Source organism: Cydia strobilella, chromosome 2 (assembly GCF_947568885.1).
Source record: "Cydia strobilella chromosome 2, ilCydStro3.1, whole genome shotgun sequence".
In the NCBI taxonomy this organism is placed as follows: domain Eukaryota; kingdom Metazoa; phylum Arthropoda; class Insecta; order Lepidoptera; family Tortricidae; genus Cydia; species Cydia strobilella.
This window is the reverse complement of record NC_086042.1, coordinates 27,318,167-27,337,204: the sequence shown is the minus strand read 5'-3', so window position 1 is coordinate 27,337,204 and position 19,038 is coordinate 27,318,167. Positions and strand designations below refer to the sequence as shown.

The 19,038-nt window shown below is 37.3% G+C and overlaps 3 protein-coding genes across 3 annotated transcripts in view; 1 reads left to right on the top strand and 2 right to left on the bottom strand.

The window, feature by feature from the left end:
• Nucleotides 1–8,425: 8,425 nt before the first annotated feature.
• Nucleotides 8,426–10,585, bottom strand: LOC134754606 (pre-mRNA-splicing factor 38). Its single transcript, XM_063690924.1, has 2 exons — nt 9,904–10,585; nt 8,426–8,691 (listed from the first exon to the last, which is right to left on the bottom strand). The coding sequence occupies exons 1-2, from the start codon at nt 10,560–10,562 to the stop codon at nt 8,445–8,447; spliced, it is 906 nt and encodes a 301-aa protein (XP_063546994.1). The 5' UTR covers nt 10,563–10,585; the 3' UTR covers nt 8,426–8,444.
• Nucleotides 10,586–11,073: 488 nt separating this feature from the next.
• LOC134755151 (structural maintenance of chromosomes protein 4) overlaps nt 11,074–19,038 on the top strand; it is a 77,044-nt gene continuing 69,079 nt past the window's right edge. The window contains exons 1-2 of the mRNA XM_063691645.1: nt 11,074–11,505; nt 12,461–12,652. Of these exons, the coding sequence (XP_063547715.1) occupies nt 11,197–11,505; nt 12,461–12,652 (501 nt within the window). The 5' untranslated portion in view covers nt 11,074–11,196. The remainder of the gene's footprint in view (nt 11,506–12,460; nt 12,653–19,038) is intronic.
• LOC134755053 (uncharacterized) lies at nt 15,745–17,687 on the bottom strand. The gene is made up of 2 exons (XM_063691534.1): nt 17,593–17,687; nt 15,745–16,490 (listed from the first exon to the last, which is right to left on the bottom strand). The coding sequence occupies exons 1-2, from the start codon at nt 17,612–17,614 to the stop codon at nt 15,745–15,747; spliced, it is 768 nt and encodes a 255-aa protein (XP_063547604.1). The 5' UTR covers nt 17,615–17,687.

Here is a 19,038-nt window from a genome sequence, read left to right as displayed (position 1 = left end):
GCATACAATACTAGAATAAGCTAGTTGATATTTATGTACACGACACAGGACCCCGTCCATGACTGTGACAAGATGCGCTAAATTTGATCCAGATATTTGGGTTTCTTGTTAGGTCAATCTCAGCTGCTAATGTCATTATAAGAAATTAATTAGCTATTAAAAGACATTTCGTGTATTATCATCCCACGGATGACGTGTTTCTGGTCATATATTTAATTCCATTTTATTATTGAATATTCGGTTCTCTTACTTGTCCCACGGACGAAGGGCTTCTTGCTATGCAATGAGCATAGTAATTGAAGTCATTTTAAAAAAGATCTGACCCTCGTTCCACGAACGAGGCACAATGTCGCCACGCGACATGTGGATATTTTTAAGCCAACATCTCCCAGAATGTCCCACGGACAAAGATAACATAACACCATGTCGCCACGCGACATATGGGTATTTTCAAGTCAACCCTTAAACAATGTCCCACAAGGACATAGACAAACTCGTCACACGAGAATGTATAAGAACTAGATACAAAATTGTATAGGTATTTTATAATAAAGGGAGGATAAGTACATAAACTATTGTATCACACCTCCAAGTTTCCCCACGGGAACATGGTAGAAGAGCCGGCAGTAAAGTTTCGAACCAACGTGATACCGCGATGAGATGCACAATGGTTTCCCATAAAACTGATGCTAAGTCCGAATTTGATAGTCTGCCACGGCGGAAATAGCCGAAAGTACAAAAAAAATAGCCACTTCCGGTGCGAAAAAGGGGGGGTCATTTAACCCATCTGATACTGCAATAAAAGCTATGGCATCAGTTAGAAATTTACTGGTAGATACAGGAAAGCGAAATCTGCCAGTATGATTCCTGCCGGAAGTGCTTGGCATACGCTCTCAAAGGTGACCATCGGGACCCCTAAATTAACCCATCTGATACCAGCATGAAACCAATTCCAGTCGGTAGATATGAACCTTCTCTTCAGGAATATATAAGTCTGCCAGGGCGCTTTCAGCCGAAACACCTTGACATACGAGATTATGTGAGCAACATCCGTGGAACCCGTATTTTGGAATTGTACAGATTACAGACATTTTAATTATTGCAGGCTTATGATTTATTACCTAATGCTTATATTTGTATATTTTTATGCCATTAATAACATATATTTCAAATTTATTAATATACACAATATAATTTGGGCATTAATTTAATACCTGCTCACGGCTTTGTACTTCTTTGTTTGCCTTATAAAGGTGCTAACAAATTAGCTACCGATATCTTTACAGTTGATAGTACTCGGCTCCTGAAGTATATGTAAGTATGAAACATTATAGGTTTTATGATATTATTTTGAGAAAATTGGAAAACAAATTTGCTTTGTAAAAAAACTCTGTTAATGAGATAATTAAATGAGACCTCATTGAACAGATTCTAAAACCTCTTTTAAATATAAAACTTAACTGGCCACTTCACGCTGATAAATCAAATGACACGTTGACAATGACATTTAAGACAAACAAGCAGTTAAATACATGATGATTATTTTTTAGATAGAATTATAGTTTATTTATTTTGTTCGGTAAATAAAACAAAAATTATGAGAAACTTTCTTAATTTCTATTAAAAGTTAATTGTTCTAGTGTAAAGTACCAACCATCTCGTAAAATTTCTGTAGCTAATTTGTTAGTACCTTATATATAAATGATACAATAATTTCAAATTACAATATCTTTTATTTACCAAAATGAACAAAATTATTATTATTACATACTTATTGTAAACGGGTGTAAAAAGACAGGATTTTCAACGTCAAGGACGTTTTTTTACCAATAATCCAAATATGAACATTTTAAATCATTTTTAGGGTTCCGTACCCAAAGGGTAAAAACGGGACCCTATTACTAAGACTCCAATAGATTATATTCTGTTTTTTATTCCGTAATCCGTAGACTAAAATGACATTTCATGTGGTACTAAGAAATGTCATGTCTTACATATGAAACGTCATATTAGTCTACGGAATAAAAAAACAGACCTTAGTTATCTCAATTTGTAGTGTTATAAAACAACACCCTGAATGTTAAACTACGTCAGTTTTGCGTCAACGTCAAGAAATGTAGGGGAGAGGTGGGCATGACGGGATACTTAATGTTTCAAGTCCAATAAAACTGAAAATGCTATTTTTTTTAAGTTTTTGTTATTTTTATTTTTATCTTTGGTTCATAATCAACACTTACTAGGAACTCTCTAGTTAGATAATAAAATTAAAAATAAATTAAAATGGCCAAAAGTGCCTTCTCTCCATCTTGCCCCCCAAGTATGGTAAGATGGGGAACCCCTACGGGACAAGATAAGAATGATTCATATAAATATTATATTTAGGGCCTAAACAAAACTTAAATTTTTGGCTGTTGGGTCCATCGTCTGATAACTTCTCACGAACTGTTTTACTTTTATTTCTTAAGTCGTCTGAGAGACAGAAAATGTGTTTACAGCTAACATGTACCCATCTTGCCCCATGTGCCTAATGAAATTCGAAAGTTTTTTGTAAAATAAACCGTACTTGAAACCAAACAAGTCCTTAGCTGTTGGCGTGATTGCTGGGCCATAGGAATAAATTAACAGTATATATGTGCTGGTGATAATAAGGAAACAAACGCAAACCAAATAAAACACAAAAACCGGCCAAGCGCGAGTCGGACTCGCGCACGTAAGGTTCCGTACCATAATACCATTACGCAAAAAATGGCAAAAAAGTCACGTTTGTTGTATGGGAACCCCACTTAAATATTTATTTTATAATGTTTTTAGAATCATTTATTCATCAATTGTGCATTACAGGTAATGAATACAGGTGTTATAAACAATTAGTTATAGTTTGTTATAACGGCAACAGAAATACATCATCTGTGAAAATTTCATCTGTCTAGCTATCACGGTTGATGAGATAAAGCCTGGTGACAGACGGACAGACAGACAGACAGACAGAAAGCGGAGTCTTAGTTATAGGGTCCCGTTTTTACCCTTTGGGTACGGAACCCTAAAAATAACAAGGAATATGGCAAAAACAGTTTTTTTGCAAATAAATAATTAACGACACCATTTGTCTAGCCGGTCACTGTGCGAACTGATTGCTATGATGGCGACGCATCGTCATGCGTTAACGGGATTCTGATGGTTGGTCAGTCGTGTCGCCATATAAAGCCGCTACCCCGTCTTACTCGTCTTGCCCCTCTCTCCCCTACATAAGATAGTGATTAGATACACCAAATAGGTGAAAAAACGCCTCAAGCGTAAAAGAAACCACCAAAAATCATTTTATGTCGCATTACAAGCCTGATTTAGCTATGAATACTAATACCCCCTTACTCGTAAAACTTTACGAGCCTGAATTAGTTAAATTATGTTTTATCCTTTTCTTACAAATACATAAGTCAAAATGACAGACAAAGACAAACGATTCATATAGCTAATTCAATGACTATTAATCATATTAATCACATTATTTAATTTATTTTAACTTAATTTATTATAAATATGTGTTATTAATAACGTAATAATATACAAATATAAGCATAGAGTAATAAATTAATAAGCCTGCAGTATTTGAAATGTCCGTAATATGTACAATTCCAAAATACGGGTTATACGGGTACCACGGATGTTGCGCCACATAATCTCGTATGTCAAGGTGTTTCGGCTGAAAGCGCCCTGGCAGACTTATATATTCCTGAAGAGAAGGTTCATATCTACCGACTGGAATTGGTTTCATGCTGGTATCAGATGGGTTAATTTAGGGGTCCTGATGGTCACCTTTGAGAGCGTATGCCAAGCACTTCCGGCAGGAATCATACTGGCAGATTTCGCTTTTCTGTATCTACCAGTAAATTTCTAACTGATGCCATAGCTTTTATTGCAGTATCAGATGGGTTAAATGACCCCCCCTTTTTCGCACCGGAAGTGGCTATTTTTTTTGTACTTTCGGCTAGTTCCGCCGTGGCAGACTATCAAATTCGGACTTAGCATCAGTTTTATGGGAAACCATTGTGCATCTCATCGCGGTATCACGTTGGTTCGAAACTTTACTGCCGGCTCTCCAACCAACACTTTTAGCACCTTATAGTAGCAAGAATTTGGAAAATGAAGACTGCTTCAATTATCTCCTGATGATAATGTACTTACGTTCCGATATTTTATAACTTTCACTTTCCATGTGCACTTTGCACCGCATATCGTCTTTTTAGGTATAACTGCATTGATTATTACGGGAAAACTAAGAATTACTCAATAAAACATAAATTGTTCATAAAGCGACATGTGCGTTATATGGCGCGCGAAAAAGATATGAATGTCATCGTGACAGTTGGTAATTTTTTCTTTCATCTCGGCGACTCTAAATTCGCGTCAGATTGGCCCTCAGAATAATGACTAAAGCATAGAAGTCGGGCAAAAATGCTTCGCAAATATGTATACCCGTACTTTACTTCCTTACGAATTAGATAATGTGCCGAAAAGAGATGCATATATGCTTGTTATTTCTCATTTACGTACGGTGTCATAAGTTTGATAATTTGCTAGGGATGTAACTGTGTCGACTTTTTATATCGATAAATTATGCATAAGTTTATGTGCCGTGTAAAATAATAATCACGAAATTGGCAAATTGATAATAGTCTGGCTAATGAAAGTTGAACCTGAAAAAACGCGGCAATTTCAAGAAATCTGTACCAGGCGGCTCGTTGAAATGAAATGAAATGAAATGCGTGGAATACAAGGATTGTATAACTTTTACACTTTTTATAATTTTCATATTCTAAAAATCATTAAAAAGTATAAAAATTATGCAATCCTTGGAATCAAAGAGCCGCCTGATATGAGGATTAATGCATGTACCTAATATAGCTTTTATCTCATTTGCAGTCTACCACTCAGAACCGTCTAACTATACCTCTCGTTTTTTTATCATTAGAAAGAAGGCGAGCGATCTTAACCTGTCGTTTTATCGAAAAACACTTTGAAAATAAGTCACAACAAATATAATATACGATTATTTACATACTTTTGCTTTCATAAGTAAAATATTGTTATATTTATAAAAAAACTTGTCAATAAAAAGACACGTGGAAATGGTTTACCGTTTTTTCGAATGCTAAAAGACTAAGTATAGTTTCTAGTCATGTACAGTCAGCTGCAGAGAAAAGGCACCCCCCTGCATACAAAGTTCTGTAAATTAGTATGGACGTGGGGTACCTTTTCTCTGCAGCTGACTGTACCAAATAGGAAATAATAATAAAAAACGTTCGTGTAATATTTTTTATTTATTTAATAATAGGGAATATTACGCGAAACTCGGCGTAGGTGGCGCCAATATCACAATCTGAGGGTCTATCGCGAAACAAGAAAATCGAACTTTCGTTATCTAACATCTCTGTCACTCTTGCGTATTCGAGCGATAAAGAGGCAGCTAGATAACGAAATTTCGGATTCGAGTTTTCCGGTAGGTCCCCTGAAAACTTGTCAAAAACCTGTTAAAGGTACAGTATGAATAAGTTACTCTATGGTGCACTAAAAAAGCTAGTGCTGCACTCTGGTGGCAGAACATTGCAGTAATATCCCCTATTACTCGTCCTTTGGAAATCTGAAATAAAAAGTTGAGTTTTGTGACCAACAATATTAATAAAAGGAACATTCATCAATGATCATTAATGTCTTTTTTATTAGGGTTCCGTACCCAAAGGGTAAAAACGGGACCCTATTACTAATACTTCGCTGTCCGTCTGTCTGTCACCAGGCTGTATCTCATGAACCGTGATAGCTAGACAGTTGAAATTTTCACAGATGATGTATTTCTGTTGCCGCTATAACAACAAATACTAAAAAGTACGGTCCCCTTGGTGCGCGCGTCCGACCCGCACTTGACCGGTTTTTAGTATTAAACTAGTCTGGCAAACACAATCTGTCAGTAAGTAAGAACAAAGAAAACTATAGGTACAGTCGAAGGCAAAAATATCGATCCAGACAAATGGCTTAAAAATATGTGAACACGATTTTATTGTCTGAGCGTACACATATTTTTGAGACTTTGGGAATGTATATATATTTATGCCCTTGACTGTACTCATCAATTAAAATGAGACAGTCCTGGGCCAAACTATAAGAAAGCTGTAAATCTCGATAGGTTATTGATCTGAGGTCGATACATCACTATGCCAAAAATATAACCTTTCATACTTAGCAGAAAAGTTCGAAAATATATGCAAAAATCTATATAGACTTGAATGCAAGTAATAATTACATAAACAACATATCGATTTCTATGTTTAGGGTCAGGTCCTATAAATAAATTTCTTCAAAATTGAACAAAACTCACCGATTAAAGGTTAACGGTTCGTGCGTATTTTCTTTTCTTCCTGTATGCGATTTACAGCCCTCGATCACACAAGACATTATCACAAAGGGAACTTCAAATCATTACAAATAAAAACTCAGCACGTTTTCCAACAATCTTTCAGGAATAGCAAAAATATAATTAAAATAAACCAAGATGACCGCTGAAACATCCCGAAATATTTCAACTAAAATAATACGACTATGTCAAGTTGTTACAGTTGACACCTACCTGTGAAATAACGAACATATATTTTATTTGGCTGGATTATATTATAGAACCACATAGGACCATTTGACATTTCCCTCAGTTTATCTTATGACAATACAGAAGAAAACGAAAGAACTTGCGGATTGTTGTCTCACTCACTCATAGACAAAAAGTAATAACGTGTTGTGAATACGATATCTTTTACCAAGCTTTTATTTTTGCCCGGCTTCTTTGCTTTAGTCATTATTCTGAGGATTGGCCAGCGATCGAGACTACTACACTGTTAAAATTATCCAGGACTAAATACGAATATAATTTGTAATTGTATAATAAATGTGTGATTCAATATATGTGTTTGAATTATTTTATGTTTGTTTAATCAAAAATAAAATTGTCCGTTATGTGCAAGAATACTACATTTAAGAAGAAGAAGAAAGATATTTATTCCATAAAGCACGCAGCCACACATACACAGGACAATACGATGAAAGAAAAAAGATGTTTAAAAAAGGGAATATAAAAATAATAGCAAAAACAAAAATAAAATCATTTACACATTAAAAAATAAAACTTGACTAGTATTATACTAAGCAAATAATTTAAACACAAGCTCTTAGTCTATAAAGATTTATTAGCGGTTTGGGCGACAACCGAATCCGACGAAGCGCGGACAGTCGCGCCCACACCGCCCCGCCGGTTTATTTTATCCCCTTATTTATAAATAATACATTTCTGTATTTGTTAAGAAAGGCATTGTTGAACTTTATCTAATCACTGAATTAGTTATACAGAGATGTGTTATCTTTGGCAACGGCCGGGCTCTAACCTAATGAATTGGCTGACAGTATCAGTAAATTACGGTTACATCACCGCCCTGCGCCTCCCGTCTGCTGGCTCCGCAACCACATAGGTATCACCTGTCGCTCTTTCTTTCATCGTGAAAGGCTTAGGTATAATCGACCTCAAAATCCCTAAACCCAGGTCCCAGACAACACATGTAAAAAATACAACTTTCCGGCCCTTGCCAATTTCTAAGCACTGAATTAAAATTTATCTAAAAGTGACAACCCTGAGACAGGCAAGTACGGTAGGTAATTATATCGCGGATTGGGCCGGAGATAGCCTACTGCCCTCTTTCTGTATACTATGTCCAGGGAGCGTACAGTTCATGCTGATGACAGACAAATATTATATGCCTATATTTCAAAAACCGGCCAAGTGAGAGTCGGACCATTACGAAAAAACGGCAAAAAAATTAGTATTTGTTGTTATAGCGGCAACAGAAATACATCATCTGTGAAAATCTACCTAGAGGCCCTACAAACATGTCACAGGGCTCAATGAAATTGATAATTGTCTTAAAGATAATCCACACAAAAGACTTATGGAAAAGCCAGCTTTTGACAAATCCTATCAGAAATTTTAGCTATAATCTTGGCCCTGGAAGGAACTGTCGATTTATATGATCTGATAGTAAACTTACAAAAATGTTATTTGATTGTGTAGTTCAATACCTTTAATGGATATAATTGATTTCAACACATAGATGGACCGCTTGAAGCAGTTAGACAAGTAGTCCATCTATGGTGGGCCTAAAGGGGCCCACTGATTATCAGTCCGCCGGATGATATCAGTCTGTCTGTTAGAACAAAAATTTTACAGTTCCGATAACAGACAGGCTGATATCGTCATGCGGACTGGTAATCAGTGGGCCCCTTTAGGCCCACCATAGATGGACTACTTGTCCAACTGCTTCAAGCCGTCTATCTATGTGTTGAAATCAATGAAATCTATGTTGAAAGAAAAAAAAAACTACTGAACGGTTCTTAAAATGATTTTATTCTCACTAATACCTCCCGCCTCTGTCTCTGTCCCTTCTCTCAACCTCACGCCTCTCCCTCCTCTCTCTGTCTCTCTCCTTCTCCCTTTCCCTCTCTTTCTCACGTTCGCGCTCTCTGCGTTCTCTGTCGCGGTCTCGCTCGCGCTCGCGTTCCTTCTCCCTCTCGCGGTCTCGTTCTCGCCGCCGTTCGCGTTCTCTGCTGCGCGAGCGCTCCCGTTTGCGGTCTTTCGGCCTGCGATCACGGTCTCGTGATCTGAAATGATTATAATTATTGTTATTCAAGGTGATTTTAAACAAGTATTTGGACAGGGGTCATAGTTCAAAGTTTTATGGGGTTGGTTGGTTTTGAAAACATCGTGAGGAAACCGGACTAATCCCGACAAGGCCTAGTTTCCCCTCTGGGTTGGACGGTCAGATGGCAGTCGCTTTCGTAAAAACTAGTGCCTACGCCAATTCTTGGGATTAGTTGAAAAGCGGACCCCAGGCTCCCATGGAGCCGTGGCAAAATGCCGGGACAACGCGAGGAAGATGATGGTTGGTTTTGAGAACACAGTAAAACAAACATTTTCATTCAAAGGAATGGGCCAGTAGAATTTTCTGAACTACTGACAATTTGGAGCTAGTGAAAACTGTAGGCTTGTGGGTCAGTGTGCCAAAGGGACCAAAGGAAAAAAGAAAATTTTCGACGAAAAGTACAAATTTCCGAACCCAACTTTCTACTATTATGTTGTGTAAGAAATGTCAACTTAAGTATATTTTGTCATGTAACATTTTTCTCTAGGATCAATAATTATGGAGATAGGTGAGGTTCTAACCGACAATAGTATAAGAACATAAGTTGATTGTGGCTGTTTGATATTATATACCATCACAATAGTTTGGTTATGGCATGAAACTGGCATTTTTTTAGATTTAGTTCTTCAGGATGCAAAAAAGAAATAATTTTGGTAATTAAATTGTCCTCTAGTCTGTTTTTTTATTCCGTAGACTAAAATGACAACCATAAATGTTTAAACATAGAAATAATGTGACCAGCTTAAAACAAACAGTGCTGTTCTTTGATGTCGGTTTGTGAATAACCAATAAATATTAAATTAATTTTAGATTCCATTGCCATTTTGGTATTTTTAGTTTCGACATTCATTACTTTACTCGTATAGTGATCGGATGTATTCAGTGTGTTTCTCTCGTCTTCATCAACAAATATAAGACCTTCCAATGTTTTATTTTCGGTTAGTACCGGTTGTAGCACATCACTATTTATAAGACGTAAAAAACTAGCAACACATGAAATGTCATTTTAGTCTACAGAATAAAAAAACAGACTATAGTTGCCCAAAAACCAAAACCTGTTGAGACAAATGGGATTTTTATATGACTAGATATAATTAATAATATAATGGCATTAATACACCTCTGAGAGGCTGGTATGAGTGTTACAGTAATAAAAAAAAAACATTCTAACCTTTCTCTCCTCTTGTCCCTATCTTTTCTGTCCTTGTCTCTTCGGTTTTCTTTGGATTCTGGGTCATTATCGTCATCAGAGGGCATATCTTCGTCCAAATCATCATCCAGGGCTGATACTTTAGGCTCCAACTCATTGTTTTCCTCCAGTACATGCCGTTTCTGTATCCTCGGCAGTATCACGTCGCATAAACGTTCTTCACGAAGCAGCTCATCTATGAATTCGTCTACGTGCACTATCTCAAACTGTCCCTGGCGATTCTGACGCCTCAATTTGCGGTTATCATTAAATAAGGGCTCCAGGTACTTGTAACAGTCTACGGACGTTCCTGTGAGGCGCATGTAAAAAGCGCCCAATGCACGCACATATTTAAATTCTTCGTTCTTAATAAACTCAACCACAATATCTTTCTCAGGTTGGATCTGCAGCATTTTGAGAACTAAACATAGAAAAGGAGTCGGGTAAATAAAACCGCCGTGCACGCCGCCGACGTAGCGCAATTCCATCGCTTTGTCCACTAACAACTCTGCTGTAAGAGCGAAACATTCTTCTTTCCAATATTTCGAATCGTATATACGTGCTCTGATGATTTTTTCTATTAAATATTGTGGATTTGTACCGCGAATTGATTTCGCGTCCTTTACCGTCCGGTTCGCCATCTTTACTGTTTTTGACAGCTAGCTTAAGAGGGGTCTAAACGAATAATATTGTTCTCCCAAAGTCGTGAGTATTAAATATAAAAAAAACGAGTAATAATGAGATCGTCTTAATCGGTGAAGAAATATAATAATATCAACCTGATATCATTTATTTGAAATATTTGCAATTTTTTTTAATTAACACAATACACATCGTTTGCAACAGTTTTAACATGTCATAGATATTTCAGGTAACTTTTAAGTATGTCAAAACATGTGCGATTTGGAAGCTATAAATTTTGCTGCCAATATTTTATGTCCATTGTTATTTATTGACTAATCTTGTAACTTTTAATTGAAACATCATATTTTTATGCGTATTATTTAATTTATATAAACTATAAGTATTCCGTGTTTTTATATATATATAACAAATGTTATCCTTTCGACAAATATAAAACAATAGGAAAAACGGAATTTATTTTCAGTTTTGATCATGTTTTGACAATCAGCTGTCAAACGTGACTCCAAATTCGCGCTTGGATATTGAAAACGGTCGTTGTTCAAAATATTTTCAATTCCGTGTGAAAATATTGTATCGCGTCGTTTTCCCGGTTTGCGTTAAATTAAGCTGTGTTTCTAAAATTGCCTCATAATGACGACGAGCCGAAAGAAAAAGGGTAACGCGGAGCCTATGGAAGTTGATGAAGTGGATGAAAACACGAATGTGGTTACAAACGGTGGGACTGATGCAGCTGACCAAGAGTTCCTTATAGACGGTGATGTAGACCGTGTTTCTGAAGATGAAGAAGGGGGGATCCGCATGGGTGGAGTGTACATACCGCCAGCGCCGAAGCCGGCCTGTACGTTTGACGCCACAGGGCCTAGACTTATTATAACGCATATCGTTAATGAGAACTTTAAGAGCTATGCTGGTGTACAGACCCTTGGACCCTTTCATAAGGTATGTAACTATTACCAAGACAATTGCATAAGTTTTTTTAGTCATATTTTAGACATATAAAAGCTTTTTATAGAATACTGTTTCTTAAAACCATGCTTTGTTGTTCATCACCATGTAGATGGATGTTATTGTCTATATCAAATGCATGCATGCATCATGCTGATGAATATTAAAGAAAAGAAGAAACTTGTTATAGGATATTGTTACACAAATTAACTTATATCAGGCCTTATATCAGAAATACATTTTCATACTATATCTATAGTTTTCCTTAATCTACGATAGCCGATTCTGTGTGCCTTTGGGCAACCCCAATCTTCTCCACTCTTCCTTATTTTGCACTAATCTGGTCCATGTTTTAGTCTTTCCAGCCATGTCTGTGATTTCATCGGACCATCTTTTAAAGGTGGGCACACCTCTGTTTCTTTTATGTCCTCTAGGGTGCCAAAGTGTTACTACTGCAAGAATATAAATGATAACAAATATTTGTGCCATTTTCAACCAAAAGGGTACTTATTGTCGCTTGCCAGTAAGGCGCTATTTCCATATAGCTTCAATTAGAAATCAACCTTATCGACAAGCGACAATGTGGTACCTTTTGATTGAAAACGTCTCATTTGTTGGCATTAGAAATAATTCCTCTTATTGGAAATAAAATTGGATCATCAGCATTACAGGCAAGGTCATCACTGAAAAGGTTATTAGGGTTCCGTACCCAAAGGTTAAAACGGGACCCTATTACTAAGACTCCGCTGTCCGTCTGTACTTCACCAGGCTGTATCTCATGAACCGTGATAGCTAGACAGTTGAAATTTTCACAGATGATGTATTTCTGTTCCTGCTATAACAACAAGCACTAAAAAGTACGGAACCCTCGGTGTGCAAGTCCGACTCGCACTTGTTTAACAATGACTTCGAAAGTCTACCTTAACATGTTTAATATTTTTAATTTCAGAGCTTCACCTCAATCATAGGCCCCAATGGCAGCGGAAAAAGCAATGTGATTGACTCTATGCTGTTTGTGTTTGGCTACCGGGCCACCAAGATCCGGTCAAAGAAGATTTCTGTCCTCCTCCACAAGTCCAGCAAACATCCAAACATCACCAGCGCCAGCGTTGCTGTTCATTTCTGCCAGATCATCGACGGGGTGAGTTTAGAATTAGTGATCAGATTCTATGTTGTTTTTTTCTAGGGATTTTATGCATAACCTTGCTAATTTGGCATTCATCCCGGTAAGTTAGTTAGTTAAAAGAAAATTTTTTTTTTGTAATATTTATAATATTTTGAAAATTTTTATTTAAAAAATTATAATAGTTTAATATATACCTAAAGTAAATAATAGCTATGGACATCACAGACAACCAAGTTCAGTTTTAACTTAGAAGATGTGAAGAACTGGATGATTTTTTTTGCTAAGGTAGCAGCGGCTTAGTAGATAACATTGTGGCTTTCTCAGAAAACAATTAATCGTTAAAATCATATGGTTTTAAAAACAATAAGGGACTGGTATCAAATAAAAGGAAGAAAATCTCTTGATATGGTTACATCTTTGGTAGAAGGAAATACCCCCGGGTTCAAATCTTGCTTAAGGTAATTTATTTGTGTGTTTATCATGAATATTTGATCCTGAGTTCCATAACTCCATAACTCAATAGCGTGTGCGTAACTTACTTTCTATGCATCTTGTTCATACTGATATATTAGTGCGAGGGAGATGTATAGAAAGTAATTTACGTAGATGTTAGCGTAAGTGTCAGTTCAGTTATGACACTGTCAGTGACTCACGATAAGGCTAAAGGTACGAAATGGTACAGAAATAAATTCTATGACTACAAGTAAATGCATATGTTTGATGGTGTTTATTGAATGATTTGACATCCTACACCACTTTGCACATAGCTAATTAATATTGAGAATAAAACACTATGATTTGTAGGCATGTATAATGCGCATAAGCACATTTTTAAAGGTAACTGAGTGCAATTATTTTCTTAATGGCATAAAATGTGTGAAAAGCATAAGGATGTATACACATGTGCCTGTGACTTATATATATTTTTAAATAAAAATAAAAGTCATCATAAATTTTCTTTACAATCTCATTAATGAGATTAAATAAACTCATTATACATTCCAGTCATACCCTTTTACCTTTTAGTTAATCTAATCGAAAGAGGAAGTAACATTGGTCATTGCATAAATTTATTTAAAGGTGTAGTGTTAATGTATTGTCATAATAAAATGGGGGTATAATCTTAACATTTCTGCTCATCCTTACTTCCCATTTATTTAAATTCTTACTAAAAAAGCAGCAAGTTTACTATTTCGAGGACATTTTTAACCATTTCCAATGAAAAGGTAAAAAAAAGAAGATAAAACGCTTTATCACTACATGCATTGTCTTGTCTGTCCTACCCTTAGTGTGTTTTGGGAGTGCAGACCTAGCCCACTGTCAGAACGAATGCTAAAGGGCAAAGTATGTATCTTTAATATCGTATTTTCACGGGAACGCACGAACGTGTCATACAATTTCAGTCAGTCTCAGTACAAAAAGTACTGAGATTGAATGAAGTAGCATGACAAAATACAAGCGTTTTCGAAACGATGGTAAAAGATTATGCACTACATACAGATGTACGTACAGAAGTATGACAACGGCTTGGAAAGTCATAAAAGTCATAAAAGCACTGTAGGTGACAGATTTTAGCTTAATCTCGTGCCGCCCAATGTGCAATACATTGTACAAATACAAAGTAACACTCGGCATAAACGCCTTGACGTCAAAAACTTAATTTAGTGCTAAACGCCCAGTGTCATGAATCTAAACTGGATCGGGCATGAGGGGTGGGGGGAATGACCGAGCAGGATAGTCTTATGCATCCTTTAGTAGAAGTAGCAGAGAAAGCGCTGTTATTGTTTGTCCTTGTCACAGTCTCACATTTTTTTATTCCCTACCGTAAATTTAGTATGGTTTATGGTGGGCTACAAATCTACTCGACCAATCATATTGTCGCACTGCGTATGTTCTGCCCCTCACGGGCGCACGCGTATAGCTCATCTTATGTAATGCTAGGTCTATGCCCAGTGTACAATATAATGCTCATTCCGCACGCAATAACGGCAGTTTTAAATTGTCTCATAGATTGCACATTGGGCGTATAGCCCTCCCTGCTACACTTACATACGAATTTACAAGTGCGACAGAGAGGCAACACGTCGAACGTGGTTCGCGGTAGACCCTCTGATTTCGCGTTTTTTTTTTTTTCTTGGGCGGCACGAGGATCTTCTAGGTTAGAAGTTATTCGCCTAGAATATTTACTAGTCTCTGACTCTCTGCTCTTATATAATAGGAATTTAAAACGTTTAAAATATAACAGTCAGTCAGTATTAATATAGTTATTTGTTATACAAGGGTGCAAAGTTGTATTTTACCCGCGAGTGTTTTAACACACGAGAAGTAAAATACATTTGCACCCGTGTGTAACACAAAACTTTTCCCCTCACTATAGCGAGGAAAGTGCAACATCCACAGGCGTTAGATCATCTTCATCAACTGGACTCACTCATTTTTTTTACGATATTATAACAAAAAAACTCTGGAAATTCTGTACTTTTACGTGAGAAGTTTTTAAGTAAAAGATTTTTGACAATATTGCCATTTCTGACGTATGAAATGTCAATGATGCGTTTTGAAATTGCATCGACTTAACTTGTGCGTTCAGAATTATATTTAACATAATTATTAAAAAACAAACGTTTTTTATGGAATTTTAAGGTTTATGACTTAAAATCATTAAATAAAGCTAAATTTGGTATTTTTTGTTAGATTCTCAAACCATTTATTTAATGATAATTAATATCGAACGAACCATTATCATGAGCGTTTTACCTTTTGTTATCTGTCAAGCTACTTAAACACGCTCCATCCAAGGTCAAATTACTTTCCCCACTAGTGGATAAAACGCGTTTTTCCCCGCTTGTATTGAAGGATAAACGACAACTTTCCGAGCTAGTGAGGGGAAAAATAATTTATTGATCTTTTTATTTAGTACCTAAACATTCTATTGTAACTATCTAACAATACAACTATTTGTAGTTAATGGTATATTTAAAAACTTGTGGGTATCTTGTCGCAGATATTAGTCTATAAGGGTATACTATCTAACGCTCATATTTGGGAATGGTTGTACTACCATACTGTGTTATTAGGTAAATATCTATATTTGACAGAAATTATTATTAGTATACAATTGGGGTCGGTTTAGGTTTTGGGGGCAATGGGCGAACATACGGATTTGGAGGCAACGGATTCACATAAGGAACTGGAGGCAGTGGGTAGACATCTGGGTTTGGAGGTAAGGGGTTAACGTCAGGGTTAGGGGGTAAGGGACGAACGTACGGGTTAGGAGGTAAGGGGTTAACGTCAGGGTTAGGGGGTAAGGGACGAACGTATGGGTTTGGAGGTAAGGGGATAACATCCGGGTTAGGGGGTAACTGACGAACGTATGGGTTTGGAGGTAAAGGGTCAACGTATGGGTTTGGAGGTAAGGGGATGACGTATGGGTTAGGGGGCAAGGGACGAACGTACGGGTTTGGAGGTAAAGGCTCAACGTATGGGTTTGGAGGTAAGGGGATGACGTATGGGCTTGGAGGTAAGGGGTTTACGTCTGGGTTAGGGGGCAAGGGACGAACGTACGGGCTTGGAGGTAAAGGGTCAACGTATGGGTTAGGAGGCAATGGATATACATCAGGATTTGGAGGTAATGGGTATACGTCAGGATTAGGAGGCAACGGGTACACGTCAGGATTAGGAGGCAGTGGGTTTACATCGGGGTTTGGGGGCAGTGGGTACACGTCAGTCGAAGGTGGCAACGGACGAACGTCTGGTTGCGGTGGCAACGGTCTCACGTCCGGCGTCGGCTGTAGCCGGTAGAGTGTTGGCATTGCCCGTGAATACACCACGGACGCCAGCCCGAACAGCGATACTAAAACAGATTTAATGAAGACATTTAATATTGTTGAAATCTCGATTCATTTAGCGATCTTGTGAAAAGAGAACGAGTTACAAGTAGCGACTGTTGATGGAAAAAGCACCAAAATACACGTGTAGCCATTTTGCGAGGTAGGCATTGCCCAGATGCACGGATCCAGAGGGATCCATACATCAAAATACGATAGAGCATAGGCACAGAATAAGTAATAGTATTATCATACAGAACGGCCACGCACCGCCCCGCCCCGATTCGAATTACCTCGCCCCGCGACAGCAGATTGACGAGCTTTTGCCGAACGGTCAGTACGGTTTTTAAGCAACATACACAATGACGCATGACGCGTGTACAGACGTGCCGTTCACACATAGAAACGCAAATGATTTTTGATGTATGGCGTGTGACGCAATCAAGAGAACGACCCACAAATATCTATAGCGCCTCACGAGTTTGATATTGACCATCGATTTTCAAGTGTTCTTAACGGTCACAATATGCAGCCTACTACTAGGTTACTCGTATTTGAACAATTCATATTATCTTGGAATTAAGTTGTAGTGAATCCCAGGAAAAACGCTAATATGATTATGAAAATGTATTTTATTGAATAAAAGCTAGTCATGGGTGAACTTGAATTCGCCCACAATTTTGTTTAGTTATTCATTATGATACATTGTGTAGTTGCAAAGATAGATATAACTCCGTAATAGATGGATAGTCTAAGGAAAAAACGTGCCTCGAAAATCACGAAAATTTTACTCACGCATGGCATTACTCTCGATCAGATGGCGCCAGTACCTTTGGCCTACTCTCGTATAGAGGGCGTTGACGGTTTCGTTTGTTATTTTACAATTTTAACGCATATCAGTGAAAGAACATGGGTCAAAATCATAAAGATAATTAATACATATAAAAACAATCATTTATCCATATTTTAAATACATTTTATCGTATTTTTATAAATCTCCATTTTTAGTTTTAACGTGTGTCGATAGATGGCAGTGAATTTACTGTGGTTACAAAATTTACTATGACAGTACCGCTCTATAATATTATATCCTCTTTGGTACTTGTATATAGTAGAATAGGTACTTACATGTAAATACAAATGCCTTCATCGTGGAAGTGTATTACATATTAAACGAAATAGCAGTTTTCAATCATTTATATATGTCGGCGCCGTCGTCATACATTTTATCTCCGTTTCTAATTAATGCCTTGCGTGACTTAATTTATTTTATGTTTTAAATATAACATGTCAGAAAATACTACCTGACTACCCGTATCTCGTGACTTTGTCTGTTTGCTTGTCGCTAATTTTTTAAGTTAAAAAGTCGGGTAAGTATTTCATCATCCATCCATTTAATATTGTCTTCGGTTACCGCGATAGTTACTCATGAAATAAAACTATGAAAACGGATTATATCGCGTATATTGAATTTATAATACATCCCGACGTTTCGAACTCTTTACAGCGTTCGTGGTCAACGGGTGACTGAGGAAAAAATTACAAAGTGCAAAAATACCCACATACTAAAATAATGAACAATCATAGACTACAAACTTTAAGGCTGGTTGTACATGCAAAATCGGTTCATAAGGCTAGTTATACACTATAATTATTTTTCAAGTAAGTATTTTTTAAGTACGCGATAAAAACTACGCCGGCTCCAACCCTACACCACGGACCCGAGAAGATTTAATTCCCTCCTAAATTGTAGGAGGGTATCCCAATATGGGACCGGCAACAAACTCGGCGGGACACATCTTTTCAAAGCATCAGAATGTCCAGCATCATCCAACACTAAGGTCTCACAGTCTATGTCTCGCTTGCTCCTTTATCAGATGGACTACAGGATCCCAAGCTGGTGGTAGAGAAAAGCCATCTTCCCTATTAAAGTTTGGATATTTCTTAATCTCAATGGCCTCGCGCAGCATTCTGGGTATGTAACGCTTCTCCTTGGCAAGAACCAGAGGCTTATCAAACTTGATTGAGTGATTGGCTTCCATTTACATAAACATATCCATCCATCCATTTACATAAACATATCTTTTGTGAATGCTTGACACACAAACACGTGAATCAAGTCATTGTTGCATAGTTCATAAATCAAATTAAAATCATTTACATACCTACCTATAAATTTAATAAACATATAAACATTATTTTGGCGCCATAACGGCGTACTCCGTAGAATCGTTTGCTCTTGTATCGGATTCGACAGTTTACCCCGGAACTTCCGAAATACGACACCCATGGCACAGAATAAGTAATAGTATTATCATACAGAACGGCCACGCACCGCCCCGCCCCGACTCGAATTACTTCGCCCCGCGACAGCAGATTGACGGCCGTTTGCCGGCAGTACTATTTTTAAGCAACTTACTCACACTATGACGCATGACGCGTGTACAGACGTGCCGTTCATACATAGAAACGCAAGTGATTTTTGATGTATAGCGTGGCACGGCCAGAAATCTGCGCGCAGATGGTTCCCTGAAGCGGTCGCGGCACGCGCGCACCACAAAAAAGTGCACGTAG